Raw genomic sequence first — 23,517 nt, forward strand, 5'->3', positions numbered from 1 at the left:
CCGGGCCATGAGTTTGACACATGTAGTCTAGAATGCCTGTCGGTTGGTTCGTGTATGATCTTAGGGTATAGTGAGATGGCTGACAAGTGGAAACAGTTTTCTTTAAAGCGGCGATTCTCAACTGGTGGGTCGGGACCCAAAAATGGGTCGTGGACAGCTGGTCAAAAATAAATAAATACTTAATGTTTCTCATGTTGGATTTGTCTTTTATTTTGAAAGAAACTTTTCTTTTGACAGGCATGCAGTAAAATGCATGTTGCACACTAAAATATATAGATTTATGTTGAAAAAAACAACAGCTATTTCTGAAAAACTAAATTTGGTTGCTGGAATTTTTTTTAAAAAGTGTCACGATTTAATGACCGTGGCAAAATGTGTCCATGGGTGAGACCAGTTGAGAATCCCTGCTTTAAAGACCAGTTGTGAGCATGTCCTGTTACACCAAGGGTCAATGAGCGCCGTGTACCAAAGTGACTTAGTAAAAAATAAGCGAAAAGAATGACAAGCATCTCGTTCACTCGGTTCCTGCCGGTCCCAGACACTGAGGGACTAACAAAGCCTTCAGCACTTTAGCTCTTCACAGAATTCACTTAAGTCCTGATCTCTGCAGCGTCCCGTCCATGAGATCAGGCGTCACGTGACCTTCAGTAATTGAGTCCAACCGAAGGCCCCTCCAGTCCCCACCAACCACCAACTACTGTACACGACACCAGTCTGTTCAGTTCTCAGTGTGATGTGGAGGCCCAGTTAGTGTTTGTCACTCTCACAGTCAAAGGGCTTGTGAGACATGAAGGCGTCTGTCTCAGTGTGGCTCCGCCCACACCGGCGAGCGATTGGAGTGGTGGTGGGGGTGAGCGAATGAAGGGTGAATGGGCGTGGGCGTGGGGAGCATGTGTCCCGAGTGGCTGAAGGGGGTCAGGTGACCCATGTGGGTCATGTGGCCGGCGAGGCCGGGCGCTGCTCCAAAAGGAGACGCCTTGTCGTGCATGCACTTGGAGAGCTCGTCGAAGCCGTCGCCGACTCGCTTGTTCCTCTTGGACTTGCTGGACATCTTGCGGTTGCGCGTCTGGATTCCTTCCTTCTTCATGGTCAGGGGTCTGTTGACCTGCACAGAGCACCACATTAGCACATTAGCATATTAGCTCAGCTAGCTGCAGGACAAAAGCCGCACTCACTGTGAGAACACTACATTACACTGGGTCGAGATCTTTTAGCTCCACATTTCACATGAATTATGTCACACACTGCTGTGATTATCACAGTGATAATCAACCTGTCTGTGGCTCCAGTCAAACACAAAGAATGGTGCGTTATAGGGCAATGGTGGAATGGAACTCCCTGCCACTATTTTTGATTTCAAGAATGTAAACCATGAATGTTTCTAAAAGAGTTAGACTATTAATATGTACTCAAGAATAAGAATTATTACATAAATAAAATAAGTATTATATGCTGAATCCTAATATATAATGTATGGCATCATTTTATACTTGAATATTTTGCATACAGGCAGTTTTATTTTTTATCAATTATTAGTTTACTTGAATTTTTGTATTTCTATGTTGTCTATTTCGGTTAATGTTGTTATGTATTATGTACAAGGGTGTAGGAAAAAATTGTTCTGATGATATATCACAATTTTTCACTGCATAACTATCATATCAACCCAAAATGGTTCAAATCGATTGTTTTTAGTCATGTTTTTTAATGAAAACATAAAACATTTAATTGTGCTAACATATACATAGCACGTAAACGCCCGATCACTAGGTGTCAGTGAACCACATCAGACCTTGTTAAACTACCTCAGTCCTCAATGACTTTTAGCTGGAAGTTGATTAAACTTCATTTTCATAAAACATACACTTTTATAGATGTATGTGGTTACTTTTTTTTACAGAATCAGAATCTGTTGGCGAAGCAAAAGTTGCACTTTTTAGAAAAATATGATTGACGTGAAATTTTTAATTATTGATATTGCGATGTATTGTGATGTATATCATATTTGTTAGTATTGAAACCCCAGGAAGAATAGCTACTGATTGTGCAGTATAGCTAATGGAGAGCTTAGTAAAACAAACAAACAAACAGTAGGGTGGTTCACAAAATTAATTTTCACCTGATGTTGCCTTGTTCACATTGGTATTGTAAACATCTGTACCAAAACTGGAGTCAATCGCTGCACATTTAGGGGTGTCACACTGTTTGAGGTTTTCTCTTTGTTCATAAATAGTGTTTGAACCGTTTTAATGTTCTTACATATTTAGTATAAATGCAGGGAGAGACTATTAATCACCACTGTTGCCTACATATCGTTCAAGTTTCTGATATCTGTGAAAGTTACCAAATTCCGTGGTTGAGCAATAATAATTGTGAAAAAGTGTCACCATTTACTGATGTTATATTGGCTCAATTTTTGGTGCAGATGTTCAAAATATCAATAGAAACAAGGAAAAATATAATCTGGAAAAATTTGGAAAACTTTTTTTTTTATATACCATTATATTGTGAACCACCCTAACAAACAGGGTACATGTTGTGAATTACAGCAGTGCAAACTAAATGCTTTACATATAGAGCAGCTGTTTTACATATATGGCCTGATTACCAGGCGAGTCAGGGCCGGTTAGAGCTTTTGTCTTTATTGTCCAGAGCACACGGCGCCGCCCCTGGTCACTATGAATACACGCGGACGGGATCTGAAAGGACCAGCCGCAGACAAATCCTCATCAGTGTAACCGACGCCGTTCCACTGACGGACGGTCCCACCCCACAGCCTCTCGGGGGAGTAACGCCCACCATTGAAGCAGGAATGGATTCATAAAGGAGGAGGACTCAACAGGGCGAGCAGGCTCTGCATCCACATTACCACTAACTTCCCTGCCCTAAATCGATATGAGCTGTCCACCCATCAGCCAGTTAGGGACGTGTGTGTGGGTGTAATGTGTTTGTGTGTTAATGTGGTTTAAAGCTACCTACATTATGCAGTTTAAAGTAAAGTCCACAGGCGTTACACACAGGGTCTCCGTTCCCGTTGCGCCTCCACAGCGTGGTGGTGGTGGTCTGGCAGTTTGCACAGCAGGTGCCTGCACGTCGAGCTGCAGACTGGAGGAAGAGAAATAAAAACAAATAAATAAAGATACATACTCAGGTCAGCATCAGACGTTTCATTAGTTTGTTTCATCACAGAAAAGACAAAAATCATCGAGTTCAGTTCACGTTCAAGTCAAGACTAGAGGTCGATCCATATATCGCCCAGCCAATATATCAGGCCGATATATGAACGTTTTTCAAGATCAGCCATCGGCCAAAAAATATATATATATTTATTTATTTTTTTACCATCACCAGCCCTCCTTTAGGAAGGGTAAGAAGAAACATTTTATTATAGGGAGGATATAAAAAGAGAGGGCAGTGTTACACCTAGGTGAGGGGGAAGGGAACAGGGAGGAGAGACTCAAGGTAGGAAATAGAAAGGGTGGGGAAGAGTTGATTATTTTAAAGTGAGAGTGAGATGTGATGTTGTAGTTGTGCATATGGTGACAAGTGTGAAGCTTCGGTATAATAATGATGGTGGCTGTGAACAGAGGGAAGGAGTGAGTGTTTAGACCTAAAACAGGTATTTAGTTTTAACCACTACTTGCACATTGTATATTGTCGTCGTGCTTTACTGATACTTACCCGTCCTGTACTTTTTGTTTTACTTGGATGTGTACGGGTATATTTAAAGTTCAATAAATCTTAAGAGTTCTATTGGTGTATTTAATTTAATTTCTAATATATACATTTATATCATATGAGTGTTTCAGTTGTCTTTCATAATCAATGTGCTTTAAAAAAAAGTATATCGACCTCAAATATCGGCTTCCAAAATCGGCTTTAGATATCGGCCATCGACCAAATTATTTTTTCAAAATTGGTATCGGCATCGGCCTTTGAAAATCCCATCTCAGAGCAGCTTCATCTCAAGTGGGCCACAGATTTCATATCGGAAAATGAGTCATTTCAACATTATTGTGCCCGTTTGCTCTTCTACGTACTGTATATATAAAATAGCGACCATATCCAATCAATAAGTGACAGATACTGTATCTGTCACAACAGGATCTACACTTTAAATTTCATAGATTTTGTGACCAATTTCTATTTAATTAAGGGAAATATGTAATAATTTCAGGAAAATGTAAGGATTTTGTAAGAGTTTTTTCAACAGTTTCACATTAAAAATGACTGCAATCGTGCGATATAAGCATCAGGAAAACTGCAAATATTGTTGAGTTTCATTTACACAATGATTTATGTTTTCTCTCATTTTTACTTCTTCCCGTGGGTCAAATTGGATGCTCCAAAAGGCCGGATTTGGCCACCGGGCCATGAGTTTGACAGTTGTGGTCTAAACTTTTAAAGCATGGGTGTCAAACTTATTTTAGTTGAAGGACCAATTCCAAACCAGTTTGATCACAAATGGGCAAAATGCAGGTTTTAGATGGAAAACGAACAAATAAAACGTTAATGTGCTCAAGTTTGCACTTCCAGTTATAAATTAGCATTATCAACAACAATATCTAAGTAATAAGTGACGGATACTTCAGTGTTGTTTGATTTATTTATTTTTTGACCAAATTCTATTTAATTTGGAGATTTTGTGGAATAATTTGAGAAAAATTGCAGGATTTGAGTTCTTTCAACAACAAGTGACAGCTGAATTATTTGGTAATTTACACAATGATTCATGTTTTCTCTGTCACTTTCACTTTCTCGTACGGGCCGAATCGGATGTTCTGAAGGGCCATATTTGTCCCCCGGGCCTTGAGTTTGGCACATATGCATGAAGCATCTGGATTATTTTGTAGGATTTTTCCACGGTTACACGGACCATGAGTAATCAAATTATATCTTCAGATTTAATCACGTCACGTCATGCTTCCACTATCTGATTAAAAAAGAGCCAATCTAATTGGAATTAAAGTTCTGATTATATTTTTAGTGTTCATGTCACCAACATTTAAATCATTAGGTCTGAATCCAATCATCAAAACACTGACCGTGCAATAAAGAATTCTAAAGTTTCATTAAATGTTTCAACATCTTTCTTCAGGAATAAACGCATCCAATCTCCAGTAAACTGTCAACTAATGCTGTGCAATATAACGATATATATTGTAGTGCAATATAAAAAACGTAGCCTGTATATTTACTGTAATGGAACTGATCCATATCTTGGTAAATTGTTGGGAATCACCTCTTTTCTGTATTGATATGAAAGAATTAAAACGCAATCAGGTTTTTTAGGGGATGAAATGGACTATTCTATGCAAAGTTATAGAAAATAATAAAGCCTTATTATAAAAAATAAGTAGCCTTCGTTACAAGTTTTGAAACAATATTTGGGAAAAAGCTGCAGAAATTGGTCACGGAATCCTTAAGGTACTGAGAAATGGGAAAAGGTCATGTTACCAATTTATTTATAGAAACCATTTTTATATATAATGAATAGAAAGAAATACTTAATCGGGATATATATCGTTTTCTACCTACAGTATATCATGATGTATTTTCTCCATACCGTACAGCACTACTGTGAACATAAAGTTAAGCTAAGGCTGTGCAATTAATGGAAATTCAATTACACTCAACGATTAGAAAAATAACATAATTGAAAAATTTTTTTTTATTTTTTTAAGTTTTTTTTTCAATTATACATATGTTTTATTTGCTAAATAAAACACATTTCCACGATTTAGGATCTCTACAAAGAATAAAGTTTGGCACACGAGAAAAAACATTTATTAATAAACAAACTTTTAGTTGTTTAATGCACACGCATCCAAGCTCCTCCCCCCGCCCCCACCCCTCTCAAAGCTAAAGCTAAAGCTAGCCTAGCCTGCAGGCTAACACGAGGAAAGTTGTTGCTAGCGGTCTTGAAACATTGCAGGAGAAACGCAGCAAAAACGCTTGATAAACAAGCAAAACAAGTCAAATTGTCTAACATTTGAACACTTTGGGTTTGATGATAAAGACCTAGAGCAGAGATCTGCAACTTTTATCACAGCAGGGCAGCAAAAATGTCATTTTCTGAACTGAGAATCACATGATCAACATGCTTAACAGCATTTAGAATCGTGATCGATTAGCAGTAATAATGTGTTTTTGTTGTTTTTTGGTGTAGTTTTCTCTCATTTTGTGTGTTGTTGTGTTGGTTTTGTATGTTGTAAAAACATTTATGTGCAGTTTTTTGTATAAAAAAGTTAAAATAAAGAAATAAAAAAAAAACATTTTTTTTGTATAAAGAAATTTAAAAAATAAGAAAAATAAAGAAATAGAAAGAAGTATTTTGTGTACATTTGTCGTAGAATGTGTTTTTGGATTAAATATTTGGTTTTTTGTTTTCCTTTTGAGCTTTTTTTTCCTAAATGTTTTTTGGAGTAATTTTGTGTAATTTTGCTGTTCAGTATATATTTTTGTCATTTTCTGCTTTTTCTTCTGGGGTTGCTCCAAATAAGGCTGAGGGCCACATGTGGCCCCCGGGCCACCAGTTGCCTATGTCTGACCTATGGCAAAGACACATCAGTGTTTTGTTATGTACAAAAGTGAACGTACTTGATTTTAGTGTTTGAAGGATTTTATCTATGTTTAAAGAATATATTTTACATTGTTTTGTACAAAAATGAAATAACTTCTTGGTTGACAAATAAGTTAAAATTTAAATCGTGATTTAAATTTTGACTAAAATAATAGTGATTATTATTGTTTCTGTAATCGAGCAGCCCTATATAAGCTACATGTCTTTTTCTATTGTGTCGGATGTCGTTGTGATGTTATATTTGAATAATTATGCAACTACAAGTGAAAATAGAAGCTTTGTTTAAACCGCTCTCTCCTGTGTCCGTTACACATCGATTCTTCACACATAATAGGAAACACTGCTTTAACATTTACGGAGCCTGCGGACTCAGTTGTTCAGGACGCGTCCCGTTTTGCTTTATAATTACCGTCAACTTCAAACTATTTGTTTTAGGTCCAACAACGTCATTTTAAATCAAAATGTCAGGGCCATTTCTTGAAAATAGTGGCACATTAAAGCGTACAGCTGCTTACGACAATGACAAAACAAGAGGTGGACAGACACGGATCCGTGTGTTTTCCAATCCCCGCCCTCATGGCCCGTCTCTCTCCACACATAAGCGGCTCCCAGTGTTGTGATAATCTCTTTACAGCGTAGGCTATGTCAGGCCGGCTGCGGAGAGGGGCGGAAACAGCCGGGAGCCTGACTTCCTTATCTGGGCCGGACAGATATCCGGATAGGAAACAACTGGATGCCCCCCCTTTGAACACAAGTCTGAAAAACACTTGAAAAATGTAAAATAGCTGCAGCCGCACGGAACGAGCCCGTGGAAAAAAAAAAAGCTCATGGACGCTCGAGCTGGTCAAGAAACCAGAAAGTTTCAAAATAAGAGGCGAAGCATGTAAAAACCAAAAATGACAGTGGATTTATCTGCATGCTATTAACAGGAATTACCAAAGGAAACCATTACACCCCCTCGTTTGTCCCCGAGCTCATAATTAAGTGCTTTAATGAAAGGTTAGAGGTTAGATGGTGAGTTTGAGCCTAAAAACTACTTCTATACTGTATTTTATAAGGATGTTCCATGTTAGATTCTTATCAATATCCGATACGGCGATATTGTCCAACGCTAAATTTCCAATTTTCAGTATTTACCAAAACAGAACCCCTCCCCCACCAACCTAGTTTGAGCTCACATTATAGTTCTCTATGGAAATAATATGTTACGCCTACTTTTAATGTGATTAACAACAGGATGTATTTCACAAATAAACATCATTGTGTAAAATAACAATATTTATTCAACTATAGTCGTGGAAAAAGTGGCAATTTTTTTTTTTTTAATATGTTGTCTCAAACATCATCACATACTGTATCAATATCAGTGGGAAAACCGACGCAATCGATTTTATGGCTAATATCAGCCCATATTATTGTCCATCTTTAATATTTTATTTTGTACATTTTAGCCACGGACAAAATTATAAATATAAAACATTAGATAAATATTGATAATAACAATATTTAAAAATTAAAATTAAAATTTAACTGAGTAATATGTGAGTTTGAGCCGTGTGTGTGTGTGTGTGTGTGTGCGTGTGTGTGTGTGTGTGTGTGTGTGTGTGTGTGTGTGTGTGTGTGTGTGTGTGTGTGTGTGTGTGTGTGTGTGTGTGTGTGTGTGTGTGTGTGTGTGTGTGTGTGTGTGTGTGTGTGTGTGTGTGTGTGTGTGTGTTTTTAAACTTTGGGGTCGTGACCCCATGTGGGGTCGCCTGAAATTTGAATGGGGTCACCTGTAACGTGTTAATTACTGATTAAAGATATTCTTTATCTGTTTTAATGATTATTATTTTTCAAATTAAAACACAACACAATCATAAACAACTATATTGTATACTTTTACTTTCTTGAATATAAATCTAGTTCAAATAAAATGTAGTATGAAGAAAATAAGAAAGATAAAATTAAAAAAATACAGTATAAAAATATCTGAGCTGGCACATCGTAGCTACTGTGTATTTGTTACACAGCATAACAAACATGATCAAAAACGGATATAAAAAGATTCTTTGGGGTCACCAAATATATATAAAAATGGGGTCATAATCCAAAAAAGGACACACAGTGTTTCTCTGATGCTGCGTGATGTCAAAACGCCACCAAATGTAACAAAATTTCATTCAAAATTGAGTAAAAACAAAGATTTTTAAGTTTTTTAGCAATAAATTATTACAGCCTGTGTTGGTTGTTACAAAATAAAACACAATTTGTCCTGTTTATTTTGAACAAATACAATTTGTTCAAAAGATTATTCAAAAATCTACCAAATTTAGTGAAAATATGCTACATATTGGTAACTTTTGACGTAGTGTGATGCTACGAGGAGGCAAAAAAAGAGAAAAGGGAGAGAATGGTTGGGAACCACTGGTGTAAACACAATTTATTCTAAGAGTTTTAGTCCAGGCATAGTGTTTTGTTTAATCAGTAACTATTGTGTTATTTGTCATATCTGTTCTCTATTGTCATGTTGGATTCTCTCTGTATTTGAATACCTTTTACATTTTAAAGTTGCCTTTCATAATTTGACCAGCGACACCAGCTAACTCTACATCTGTTTATTAAGGTGCATTGTAATCATCTTTGAAATCAGTAAATGAAATGAAATGTGAACGTAGTTGTATTAAAAATGAAGCTGACTGACTACAGACAGAGTTATGTCTATGATGTGTCCCGTGTGCCTTTCATTTACTCGTGCCTGGTGTTAACTAAAGCAGCGTGGTCAACGGTATCAGTGACACTATCAGAAGTGTTCGCAATAATGATAGTGAAACAATGGCAATAGTAGCAGCATTGTAACAGGCCATGGAGGCGGATCATCGGGGGGTGAGGGGGACAAACAATTCCAGGAAGATCATAGGGAAAATATAACTTTCCTGGCATTGTTTGACCGGCATCTGCTTTGTGCTCATATTGGAGTGGAGTGCCCCCCCCAACCCCCCTCCCCCCACTCCGTACCATTAGTGCAGTGGTTCTCAAACTTTTTTGGCTCAAATACCCCCTTTCTCCTCTTTCGGAATCCAAGTCTCCCCATGTCCGACTGTAACATTTTGCTTAGAAAACTATTTAAAAAAACAGCTATAGAGCATAATAATGGAATGAACGAGTGATAACACACATTTTAAAGAATCTCATTTTGTAAATAAGTGGAAATAAACACGATTTATTGCCGTGGTTCCCAACTTTTTTGGATCGTGACCCCATTTTGATATCAAGAATTTCAGATATATGTTTACTGCATTTTAGTTTAACTAGATGTGTATTTCACACAGAGAAAGTATAGAAATACAGTTGTTTAAAATAGTTTTTCAATTTTTAAAAAAGATAATAATTATAGATAAGATAATAATTCAAACATTTCAAAAATCTATTTGAATTTTTCTGGAAATTTTCAGCCAACGCCACATGGGGTCCCGACCCCAATTGGGTTGAAAAACCCTGATTTAGTGATTCTTGAATAGATTTATTTCTGGTGGAACCAAGACAGACACTTGTTTTTTGTTAATGTTCCACTCTCTCTCTCTCTCTCTCTCTCTCAAGTAGCCCCTGTAGTGCCATCTCGTTCCCCTAAAGCAGATATAGGCAACTGGCCGCCCGGGGGCCACATGTGGCCCTCAATCTAATGTTATGCGGCCCCCAAAGTAAACCTACAAAATGACAGAAAAATACACAAAAACACAGAAAATACTCCAAAAACACACAAAACTACTCCAAAAATGAACAAAACGACAACAGTAATACACAAAATTACAAGTACTGACAACAAAAGCACAGAAAAAGCAAACAGAAGTACACAAAAAGACATGAAAAACACAAAAAAAATTACTCCGCAAACCCAGAGTACTAACAAAATAGCAAAACGACAACAGAAATACATAAAAATAACCTTAACAAATGCAAAATGACAGCGCAAATACACAATATGACTCCAAAAAACATGTATTTTACAGGAAAAAATATACAAAAGGACAAGAGAAATGCATAAAATGTCTTACAATGACCAAGACAACAACAAAAATACACAGAATGACAGAAAAACGCACGTATATACTATAAATACACTTTGTTGTTTCCTGTATTAATGCTCAGATTGCTCATTAGTCTAAATGCTGACATGAATGTTGATAATGTGGCCCTCCAATCAAACCAACACATTTTTGTGGCCACCGCTGTGATAGAAGTTGCCTACCTCTGCCCTAGGGGTACACGTACCCCCATTTGAGACACACTGCATTAGAGCTAAAATGAAACGCTCACCAGTCTCCGCTTGGGCTTAATGAGAGGTCGGTTCTGTCCGTTCATCTTATGGTACAGTCCACAGGCGTTGCACAGGTAGTGGCCGGTCCCGTCCCTCCTCCACAGTGGGGTGGACGTGGCTCCACAGTTCACACATTCACGACCCTCTGCATATAGATCAAAGAGGAGGAGACAAAAGGAAGCTTTATATAATTAAAAAATTCACACCGTGATGAACTCCATACAGCAGTTAAACTAGTGCTGGGCGATATATCGAGATTTAAGATACATCACGTTTTCTATTGTGGCGATATCAAAACTAACAATATCGCCTATATTGATGAATATATTATTTTAAAGCTTATTTTTCTTTTAAAATCTTGTTTAAGGAGTCGTTGCTTTCACTACTTCTCAGAACAGCATCAAAAGCACATTTAGATGGAATACTGAGTGAGTACATACATCTATATCTTCCTTTTTATTTATCTGCTGCTGAAACACTGCAAATGTCCCCTTTGTGGGACTATACAGTTTATCTTTATCTTTTCAAACAAGCCACACTGCAGAACTCACTCACACGTGCTGTCCCTTAAGGAGAAAAAGCCAAAAGTGGCACATTTTGTGCAGCTGTTTATTATTAATAAATGTATCTGTGTGGCATTTTGCATCAGTAAATTTAACCCTGAATTGTCTTTCTGCAGGTCAGACTTTATTTGAATTCAAATGATGGAGATTTGTATCGTGTGTCACCATTTTGAGAAAAAATATTGAGATTTGGTCCATATCGCCCCAGCCCTAAGTTAAACATCTTGAGCCCCAGATGGTCGTGTAATGTGAAGTGGGAAATCTGTTTGATGATAGTGTGCCTATATCATCTTCATCATCATGCAGGTGGACACAGACACCCTGTATGTAAGCTGATCCTGAGCGAGGAGGAGGAGTCCTGGGACACCTCCAGCATGTCCAGGGGTGTCCAACGACTAGAACAGGACACACCATTAAATTATTACACCTACATTATTTATCATCAGCACAGTTTGCAGCCAGCAGAGAAAAACACACGGGAGTTTAGAACACGGTTACACCCAGAGGTGTAAATAGTACTGATACAGTGATACATAAAATACTCAAGTAAAAAGTACAAAGGCAAGACGTGGCTTTTTAATGATTTGGCCATTATAATAAAGGATTTTAGCATCTCTTTCCTCATTTAGATCTTTTTCCATTTTTGGAGTGCCTCATTTCCCCATTTTTTGGACACAAGTAAAAAGTAGCTGAAATAAATAGTACCTAAAGTAAAAGTTACTAGTTATTTTCACCCCCCACCACGTTTATTTTTGGCAATAAATCTTGCCACAGTTCAGTTTAAACATCTCATGTATAAACTGAAAAAGCCCCCAAGACCACCAGAAGACAAGGCCATCACCCGAGGCCAGCTTTGGGTCCAAATTGACAAAATATGTAAAATCAATAAGATCAGATTTTAATTGACTATATTTCTAACATGTGCCAAAATATGAAGAAGAATGGTGTACCAAAAAGGATGTATGTTTGGTTTGTTTCATGTGATGAATAGGACAAAGATGTGAAATAGAAAAGTACCAAAAAAAGAAATACAAATGCAGGTTTATCTTAATCATAAAACATTTAAATATTCATAAAATTTCTTTTGAATGAAATACATTTTTTTTTAAACTGTATGCTGGGCAAAAGTGAAAATTAGGACGTTTCATTAAAGACTAATGACAAACCGAGAAGAAGAAAAAAAGAAGAGATGAAATTTTGCACAATTGTAACCTAATTTATTTTCCACAAAGGCATCTGAATAAAATAAAAGGTTTGTCAAAATGTATGATTATTTTCTAACTAAAATAACACCAATTAATTCATTTCAAAATACATAAATAAAATCACAGGCTTTAAGTATAGCTACATTAATGAACTCTAAAACTGAAAAATAACAAGAATTCAATGTTTTTTTTTGGCGCGGTGCATTACGTTTAATCTGATTGGTCGACTATGATGTCATGCATTTGATTGTTGTCTGGTCATTTATTTTTTTTATAGTTTAACAATATCAGTTGATCATTATAAAACAGAAAAATAATAATTTACTCAGTAACGGTTTGGTGTAGAAATGTAACAAAATACTTTACTTCTTTTAAAATGTACTTAAATACAAGTAATATGACTGATTTAGAAATATACTCCTAAAAAGTACAAGTTCCCATAAAAGCAACTCAATTACAGTAATCCATTACTTTCCCCTGCGCCTTCATCTGAAGCCTCCTGCTGCTAAACTAACCAGTTTATCCATTCCCAGTATCTCCCTGGAGCTCCATCTCATCTCATCTCATGTTTAAAAAGCTTGTGACACCCAAAGTCTCGCCCCCTCCCTCTGCAACAAAAGCCACCTTTCTCTCCATCTCAATGTTTGTGCGAACCTCTTTTGTCTTCCTCTTTACGGTTTCACAACTTTTATCAAAGCGCACAGATGCTCACCTCATTAAAAGCTGTAAATATTCATCAGTAGATACTGGACGCGTCATGTTGTGCAATGTTTAGTGTTAAAGTGTGGTTCCTGAGTCGCCATGCAGAAAGGGGAACGAGTTCAGGTGTGGAAGATACAAGAAATGTCACTACTGTGGCATTTAGTATATCAAATAATCACCATTACTGGATTCTGACATGTATTTATACGATAAGATGCCTTTTTTTTTACGACCTTGCAGATATATTTGTGTTGCTTATTTATGACTAAAGTCTGCCCACTTTGTTTTTTAAAGGTCACAGTAATGTAACATTTGCCCACCAAAGAGGTTCAATCTGAATATGAGGGAGACAAAGCTGAAAAAGCACAACAACAAAAACAACATTTGTAGTAATTGTTAACAACAGTCTCCAGAGCGATTTAACAAAGAAAACTCACCCATTATGGATCAGAACTCATATCTCAATATTTTTTTCTCAAAAGGGCAATATGCGATATAAATCTCTCTATTTTTTACCTCAATAAAGTCTGACCAGAAAGACAATTCTGGGTTAATGCTAAATGCCACACAGGCTCATTTATGAACAAACAGCTGCACAATATGTGCCACTTTTGGCTATTTCCTCCTCTAAAGGACAGCACGTGTGAGTGAGTTCTGTAGTGTGGCTTAGGACACACTCAGTAATCCACCTAACTGTACTTTTCATGCTGTTCTGAGAGGTAGCAAAAGTAGCACCAAGTCTAGCTTTATTGATACCGCGGTGGTCGAAATTTACTATCAGTACAGCTGAGATTAAGTGCAAGGGAAAAAAAAAGGCAACACACGCACAGAATACCTAAAAGTCACCAGAAAAAGGGTCCAACGAAGGAGATAAAATAAAAGAAACGATACAACAATAGAGGTTATATATAAATAGAAAAAAACAACATAAAAAGTATAGAGAATATAAACATATACATATTTACAGACGGTGCAAGTTATAGGCAATATTGTAATTTTATATTGGCAAATTAGAAATATCTATATATCTTACATTTTGATATATTGCCCAGACCTAAAACATTACCAAACCCAGGTGGTTTTTCAAAATAAAAAATAATAATCACGCCTTAATCCCACGGTTCTAACTTAATTTATGAACTAAAAAAATAACAATAATCTCACAACCATGTGTTTGGGTAAATGGAAGTTACACACACTTCTGTAAATAGTTTTCATAGAAATGCACTCTCATCTTTAGAGAGAAGTGTGTGTGTGTGTGTGTGTGTGTGTGTGTGTGTGTGTGTGTGTGTGTGTGTGTGTGTGTGTGTGTGTGTGTGTGTGTGTGTGTGTGTGTGTGTGTGTGTGTGTGTGTGTGTGTGTGTGTGTGTGCGCGCAAGGCCAATGCCTAAAAACACAAACAGCAGGACTCTGTCGCCTTTGCTTTGTTAGTACAGGGGCGAGCAGTGGGTGGGTGGGGGGGGGGGTCGTGATTTGTTCACTTGAAGGTATACAGGATATGGCAGGAGCCAGGGCGTCGTGACTCCACTGTTTAAGCGCATTAAAGGGCCAAAAACAAGCCTGTGGCACGACACACACACACACACACACACACACACACACACACACACACGATCTAAATAAGTCAGGGACACAACCAAGTAAAAACATACTGGGTTTGTTATTAATCCACGTGCGTAATTAAGTGCGCAATTGTAGATTAGCTGATAAATAATATAATACACACATTTTACGTTTTATTGCGGTGACTTTAATCGAACTATAAGTTGGTGAATATCTACTGGAATGAAACATTTAAAGGATAAAATAAGTTTTAATTGTGAGAGCAACAAGTGCTGCTGGATTTAATTAAATATATGACGTTTTAACCATAATCCATTTTCTGACCCGTTTGTTCCTTTTTTTCAGGGTAGTGGGGGTCTAGTGGTGCCTATCTCCAGCTCTCATTGTGTTTTAACTAACTCATATTAAAATATATTGTAAGGCACAGTTATTAAAGCATTTAATAGTAATTACAGAGGTGAGACTCACCTGAGCTCGTCCGGGCTTTGCTTTTACACTTGGGCGTAAAGCTGGAGGTGGACCCCCCCAACAGGCTCCCGGGGTGGAAGAGGCTCCCGCTGTAGTCGTGAGGCGTACCCAGGGAATAGGTCGGGTATGTGGGGATAGGGTGGTGCGTGGCCGTGCTCTGGCTGTTCATGGAGGCCAGGCCGCTGCGCAGAGGACTGCAGCTCTCCATCTTCATGCTGTCCGACAGAGGAACCTGGACCTGGTACTTGATCGGATCCTTGTCGTCCATCCTGCTGGAGGAGCCTGGAGAGGTCGGGTCCGGGTCCGGGGACACGTCCTTGGGGGGTGTAGGGGGGAAGCTGTAGAGGTGCGAGCTGGAGTGGGAGGCCGGGGTGAGGGAGGACACGGAGGCCGAGCCGGTGCTGCTGCTGCACGGGTAGCCGGAGCTGGCGGGGTGCAGGCCGGGTTTGCTAAAGTGGCTGACCGCCCATGCGTTGTGGTGGTGGGCGGCGGATAGGGCGGCTTTACCGGGGTCCAGCCACGGGATACCCGGGCTGTGGATGAGGTGTGGCCGGCAAACCTGGTTCCCGGTCAGGCGAGCTGAAATCCACAATAATCTGGTTTAATTTATTATTAAAAAATAATAAAAACAAAACACGGATCCCTTCGACTTCACTTGATCTTACGCATAAGAAGAATCATACCATTTAAAAGCCCTGGATAACCTAAATCCGACATTAAGATCCAGTTATAGATCAAACTAAATCCTGATTATCACGCCCAAAATAAATAATTATGAGTTTAACATTTTGTCAAACGCAAAAAAGTAAAGAAAAAATCAGGTAAACTGAGGTACAGGTCCATCCACAGCTCGTCTCTTCTCGGACTACAGGTTGTTATTAGTACAATTTGCGCTTTTATTTTTATATCCGGGAAGTGTCTCTCTCTCCCTCCACAAACTCCCACCAGTGACAAACTTCCCTTTCCTCTCGCTGTCATTTCACACAAATGCCTTTTATGTTTATATATGACCCGGCATAGAACAAGTCAAGAGGGACTAAAAGGATAAAGATGTAACAAACAAAAAAACTAAAACAGAAAAGAGTTCATTAAAAATAAAAATAAATAAATAAATCACACATTATGTTTGGCTTTCTGTGTTGTGAATTAAACTTGAGTAATTTTCACTGACATTTTACTGATATAAGTGTATGTCTTACCGTGCGCTTGGCTGTAGGTGACCCGAGCCCTGGAGTTGGTGTAATACGGGTTTCCTTGTGAGTCCAAGTGGTTGAGAAACATGTCAACTTCGTCCTGGGGCAGTAAAGGCGCCATGGGCTCCATGTAATTGTGGCTCAGAGTGTGGTGGTGAGAGTCCGGGTGTTGGCCGTTGAGCACCGCGTGATGGTGCGCCATCCACCGGGACTGGTCCGCCGCTGCGACCTCCATGGCTCGGGCGCTTTCCTCCTCCAAATATCGATCCAACGCAAACAGTTTGTGAAATTTCAATCCAGTCTCAAAGTGTGCTGGGTCTAAATCCTAGAGTTTGACAGACTTGTTGGAGGTGATCCAGATCTAGAATCCTTAAATCCTTCTTTTAGATTAATAATATCTGCAAAAACAAACAAACCAAAAAAAAAAGAAAGTGAGAATTACTCACCAACAAACCCCATTTTCAAACATTTCAGCATCTGACACGTGAAATAAGCCCTGCTCCACTATGACTTTATGTGATCCTGGATGGTTTAGGAGTCGTCTCTATGTCCAAAGTCTAAACCTTTCTGATATATCATATACCTGTTGTTGTTGTTGTTGCTGCTGTGGCCGATCATCATCATCATCTGACCCGCAGACACACAGACTGATGCGTAAAAAGCTCCTGATCCATCTCCGTGCCCAGCCTCATTAATGAGATGTGGCGCAGACTGATGCCACTGGCGCCACTAAATTCCCATATCAAGCCACGTGGGGGCGGGGCGTCGGTCAGGGGCCAATCCCGACCAGGCTACTCGCAATTGGCCCGTTGCGTCCTTTTAAAATGTCAATTCTACACTTCTTTATATAAAAAATTAAAAAAATTAAAAAAAAAAAAGAGGTGAACTATCAGGAGAATTTTCTCCAAGCTTTATTTTGCTTTGTGAGGCTTAAACACAATGACATCTGCTTTATAGATGCATTCATGCGCCATATAAAGAGGAATCAAATCAATAATAATATTATATTATGACAGTCTATTGACCCTCTAAATCAGGGGTAGTTCAGGGGCAAATAAGGAGCAGTTTGACCTTAAGAGGGCCACATATTGTAAGCAGGAAAACAAGTAATTTCAACATTATTGTGCCCTGTTTTTGCACATAAATACAAAACCTGTAAGTAACCGACCATACCCAAGCAGTAAGTGACAGATATCTGTCCCAACAGGATCTTCACTTTAAATTTCCTAGATTTTGAGACCAATTTCTATTTAATTAAGGGAAATATTATGTAATAATTTGAGGAAAATTTAAGGATTTTGCAAGAATGTTGAATTTATTCAACTGTTTAACATTAGAAATGACTACAATCACGCGGTATAAGCACTGGTGTTCTTTATGTATAGATTCATGTTTTTTCTGTCATTTTTTTTCTTCTTCTTTCTCCTTATGTGGGCCAAATTGAACGCTCCAAAGGGCCATCATTTGGTTCCCAGGCCATGAGTTTGACACATGTTCTATGAATGATTTCTTATTATTATTGTAAATATTTAATTATCATCAGGCTTTATGCTAACCGCAGTTAGTTGCTCACAGCACGTCTTGATGTATCAATAAATATCTGATAGAGAAGTAGATTTATTTTTATTTATAACCCTGGAAATTGTCCCCTATTGTTGTGGGCGCCTAATTGTCTCTAATTAGTCTTCTCTTGTGAAAACACTGCTTTTTGTCTCAGTGACAGAACACAGCCGGGGGTCTTTTATACCATTTGTTTTCTGTTTAAATCTGTCAGTTTACATCAAATTATTTAGTTGTAATAATATACTGTAACTGTATATATCTAGTGTCAGGTTTTCATTTAACAACTAAATTAAATGCATGTAATCACAGCAACGTTGCATATTTGCAAGACGCGTCTGAACCAGCCGCCTCTCTGACGCCGGCTCGTGACGTCACCAAAGTGCTGTGGGGCAGTTTTCACAAGTGTCACGTGACGCCACTCTGATACCTGTCCAGAATCCTCCAGGTAACAAAGGCCATTCCATGTCTGACCCAATAGGCGTGTGTGTGTGTGTGTGTGTGTGTGTGTGTGTGTGTGTGTGTGTGTGTGTGTGTGTGTGTGTGTGTGTGTGTGTGTGTGTGTGTGTGTGTGTGTGTGTGTGTGTGTGTGTGTGTGTGTGTGTGTGTGTGTGCGTGCGCGCCTTTGCTTGTCAGTCATCGCTCATTAAATCATTGGCTGGTTGCCAGGGGCAGCAGGTTTGATGAGCTCAGTTCCTTTGAGCTTCATGTCAACTCCTACAATCAACAAATTAGTGCATGTGTGGAGCAGCGCGGGGCCAAATATCTGAGATTCCTGTGAAAAGGCGCCACAGTGCGCATGCGTGCAGGTGGAACGAGAGCGAAGGCATCCTTTACTCTTTCTGTGATCTGCTGGTAATTGTCTTCAATAACACAGCAACGCAATTTGCTGCCATTGAATATTTGGCATATTTATTATCAGCCGTGTGGGCGCATGTATATATATATATAGTAAGGGTAGGACGATATATCGTGTGAGAAGATATTGAGATATTAAAACGTCACAAGATCCAAGGATATATCGTCAATATAACTCAATTGCTGCCAGAAGATGTAGACATGCTTTTGATAAATAACCTGCACACATAGGAATTTAGCATAATGACTGAACTGAGCATTAACACAGGAAAGAACAAAGTGTTTTTCTGTCATTCTGTGTATGTTTGTTTATTATGTGCATTTTGGTTTTTCTTTCGTGCATGTTTTTCCTGTAAAATGTACCTCTTGTGGAGTCATACCGTGTAATTGCGTTGTCATTTTTTTTCTTTGTCTTTTTATTGTATTTCTGTTGTCGTTTTGTTTGTTTGACTGTGGGTTTGTGTGTTCTTCTTGTTTTTTGTGCACTATAGTTGTCACTTTCTCTAATTTTGTATGTTTTTTTAGGTCATTTTCTGCGTTTTTGTTGTCGTTTTGTGTCATTTGGAGTTTTTTGTGTATTTCAGTTGTCGTTTTATTACTTTTTGTAGTCGTTGTGTGTGTTTCTGCAGTATTTGCTGTGTTTTTGTCATTCACTGTATTTTTTGTAGTGTTGTAATTTTTGTGTAAATCTTAGTGCATTCTTTCTGTTGTTTTGTGTATTTTATTATCATTTTGTGCGTTTACTTTGGGGGCCGCATATAATTAGACCGAGTGCCACATTTGACTACTTCTGGTCTACATATCGTATCGTGAAGTCAGTGTATCGTCCCACTCCAATATGGGAGGCCTTTTCCTCCCTGGCTACAGTATTAGATGTCACTACAGGCACCTTTCATTGTTGTTTGGTGTGTTTACCAAATGGATTACTCAGCAGGATTTAGCCCTCTGTAATTTATACCTTCATTAAGAGCGTTTTATCTGTGCTGGAAGAAAAAAAACAAAGAATGGCGGTGGGTGATGGAGGGTTATATGGGGAGGGGAGGAGGAGGGGGGGATGGTCTTTTTGTTTTTCTCAAGGACACAGCAGCATTGTTTCACCCATGATGCAGGGTCTGTATATAGGTTAACATATAGGCTGTCCACCTATACCTGATCATGCAACAAAATGCAACCAGATTATCAATGTGATCCTTGCTGTTAATAAATGGGATTGGCTTTAATTCTACCAGTTTGCATCCATTATTACTATTATTATTATCCACGGTGAAGGTGTGTGAAGATAAGCAGGAGCAGAATGACACAAACCAGCTGAAGCATTATTGTCCTTCTAATTAGATCGAGCTGGGGGCTGTGGGGGCTGTGGGGCGGCTTTGGAGACACAAGAGCATCACAAGAGCATATCAGAGAGGACAGAGCTGCACTTACTCTCATTTAACTAGTTTGAACTGATTATAATAACATTTCACAGAACGACACAAATCTGACGTTGCAAAATGATTATAAGCAGCATGAAATAAATACATCTGAAAGGATTTCTGAGAAGATGCAGAAAGCATTTTTTACGCATGTTAAAACACAAATTTGTTCATTCATTGAGAGGCATTTTTATACGGTTTGTTGTGCCAATGATCCGTCCCTGCTCTTCTGCACCGTTTGTGCTGATAGAAGGTGGATTTGCTTCAATCATTACGCGCTTTAAAGCGTGAAAATCACCACCACTAAAAACGGGAATAATTGACTGCGATGACATTTTCTTTTAAATTTCACAAGTGGACAGATTCACATATGCATGAAACCATTTTTTTAAATTCATTTTTTAAGAAAATTATTGCACTTTTTAACACTTGACTTTTCATTAAAGCCATTTTAATCAATGTACTGTGTTAATTTGGTTCTTTTTTTTTTTTAATTTATTATTTTTTTTAATATTATTATTGTATCCTATTCATCACATACGTCACTTAAAATTACAGTTATTACAGAATACACGTTGTGTCTATAAAATAGATCAATTACACCATATCGGAGTTTGCGTAAAATGATCATCAATTAGGATTTTAAAAAAAAAAGCTATTTTACATTAAATATGCCATAAAACTACAAAAGTGTGCGACACACAAACTTGATCTTCATATATTTACAGAAAAAAGCAAGAACAAGACTGAGGTTTTTCACGCGTAAAGCAACTTTTATCATTTAATAATTGTGTTTTTTTTTTTTTAAATGTATTTATTTATTTTTTAGTTTTTTGGGATTATTTGATTAAAATTGCTAGATTTATATAAGCACTTTTTTTTCCAATGAGTTGAAATGTAGAAAGCAGCAGTATAGCCTAAATGTCTCTTACCTTTTTTGGAGAGCTGCGCGTCTTTTGGGGTAAATCGCAGTGAAAACGTGTCCATCACGCGCATCAAAGCGCACGAAGCTCCGGGGTTTCCTCCAAAAACAACAAGTGCAGAAATGTTGCCCTGAAACAGGCTGCTTTTTAGAAAGATGTGAAAAAAGGACAAATATCGGAGCTGCAGTCGCTGCTCCGTGTGCGTGTGTGTGTTTGTGTGTGTGTGTGAGAGAGAGAGAGAGAGAGAGAGAAGCAGCAACGTAATGGCACGTCAGCCTCCTCTATTCCGCCCCACCACATAAACTTAGAGAAACTGGCAGCCAAATGTAACCCAGCGCTATTACACACACACTCTAACAATCAACACGTTTATATGATATGCTGATCGTTTACAACTGTGAAGCAGGTGATGATGTATGATGCATGGAGAGAATATCAGTTACACAACCTTAACCTCATACAACTATAAAACTGGGCGATATGGACCAAAACCCATCTCGATGTTTTTCTCAAAACGGCGATACACGATATAAATCTCAATATTTTTTAACTCAAATGAAGTAGACAATCCTAGATTAAATTTGCTGATGAAAAATACTACACAGGCACGTTTATTAACAAACAGCTGTACAATATGCACCACTTTTTTTCTCCTCTAATTAAGGGACAGCACGTGCGAGTGAGTTCTGTAGTGTGGCCACACTCAGAAATCCATTTAACTATGCTTTTCATGCTGTTCTGAGAAATAGAGAAAGCAGCAACTCCTAAGACAGGTATTTTGATACATAATATATATATATATATATATATATGAATTTCTTTAAATTTCTGGGTCAAGAAGCCTAGTGTGTGCGTTTGTTTCTGTGTGCACACACGCGTGTGTGTTTAAAGTGTAAAACATGCAAAGCTCCTAAAATCTCCTTCACGTGACTGTGGGCTCGTGCGCGAGGCAGGTGCGTGGGGGAAGCTCGTGCTCCCCAAAGTACAAAAGTATAAAACACATGCACACACACACATGCACGCACACACACGCGCACGCACACACACGCACACAAGGAATTAAATAATAGAGAGGCTTTGGATTCCAACTCTGGAGTTTAAATGTGCACCTGCATGTGCACGAGTGACAAAAAGTAAATAAATCCAAAGAACTACTGTTGTTTTAAATGATTTTATTATGTATTACTGTTTTCTTTTGGCTATTTCTAACCTACTTTTTGTGGTCTGGGTTAAGTTGTTTTTCCATCATAAATCACCTTACAGTAGGTTCTTTGTTGGCATTTTAACATTATCATTTGTAATATATAAGCATGCTCTCTAAAAACACAAATGTTAGAGTAAATTATATTTTTCTATATATATAATTTTTCTTATTTTTTTTAATACCACATTTTATTTGAACAAGATTCATATTTGGGGAAGTGAAAGTGTATACGGTTTATGATTGTGTGTTGTGTTTAATTTGAAAAATAACAATAATGAAAACAGTGATAAAAAGATATACATTTAATCAGGCGACCCCACAAGGGGTCACGACCCAAAGGTTGAAAAACACTGATTTAGACACACAGACAGCCGTAAAATTGCTCATAAACTTCAATATTATTATTATAATTATTATTATTATTATTATTCGTTACTAAACTAACTCTCTCTATAAAATAAATCCGTCCATCTTCAGCTTATTTCCATGTCTGTTTGCACTTGTTTAGTTAATTAATTTTCCACGTTTTTTTCTGTATTTAAAGCATGCCCTGCGTTATTTGTCACAGGCTGATATTATATCCACACACTGCACAGATACCACAGCTTTTCTCCTTCTTCTTTTTCTGATTATTACCGGGGGTGATATTTCATCGGCTCTATGCAATCTTTGTTCTGTGTGAAGATAATAAATGGCCTAATCGTTATCAGCAAACTGCTGAGGGTGTCAGCAGCACCCACCGAGGCTGCACGGAGCGCGAGGTCCAAAGTGCTGCAGAATAAATCGCTGCTCCTTATCTCTCGCTCCCAGATTATCGCCGCCTTTCAAAGTTGCACAACAAATACATTCAATGCATCTAATGCATCATTTGGTAGTGGTAGGGGGGGGTGGAGGGATGGGGGGATGGGGTGGGGGGAGATGGTGCAGGTTGATAGAGACGGATAGTCGCAGCCTGGAATGAGACATATTTACACTGTTTTTACACT

General features: G+C 38.1%; 1 protein-coding gene across 3 annotated transcripts; it reads right to left on the reverse strand.

Annotated features, from left to right (window-relative positions):
* Positions 1–290: 290 nt before the first annotated feature.
* On the reverse strand, positions 291–21,559 carry gata2a (GATA binding protein 2a). Of its 3 annotated transcripts, none has more exons than XM_028446462.1 (6): positions 21,337–21,559; positions 16,578–16,969; positions 15,379–15,957; positions 10,877–11,034; positions 2,980–3,105; positions 291–1,105 (listed from the first exon to the last, which is right to left on the reverse strand). In XM_028446462.1, the coding sequence occupies exons 2-6, from the start codon at positions 16,804–16,806 to the stop codon at positions 803–805; spliced, it is 1,395 nt and encodes a 464-aa protein (XP_028302263.1). In that variant the 5' UTR covers positions 16,807–16,969; positions 21,337–21,559; the 3' UTR covers positions 291–802. The 3 variants fall into 3 exon arrangements, with proteins under 3 accessions (XP_028302263.1, XP_028302262.1, XP_028302264.1); XM_028446461.1 differs by lacking the exon at positions 21,337–21,559 and adding an exon at positions 17,155–17,276; XM_028446463.1 differs by lacking the exon at positions 21,337–21,559 and having other exon boundaries at positions 803–1,105; positions 10,877–11,022; positions 16,578–16,806.
* Positions 21,560–23,517: the final 1,958 nt, after the last annotated feature.

The sequence above is a fragment of the Gouania willdenowi genome, chromosome 5 (genome assembly GCF_900634775.1).
Source record: "Gouania willdenowi chromosome 5, fGouWil2.1, whole genome shotgun sequence".
In the NCBI taxonomy this organism is placed as follows: Eukaryota; Metazoa; Chordata; class Actinopteri; order Blenniiformes; family Gobiesocidae; genus Gouania; species Gouania willdenowi.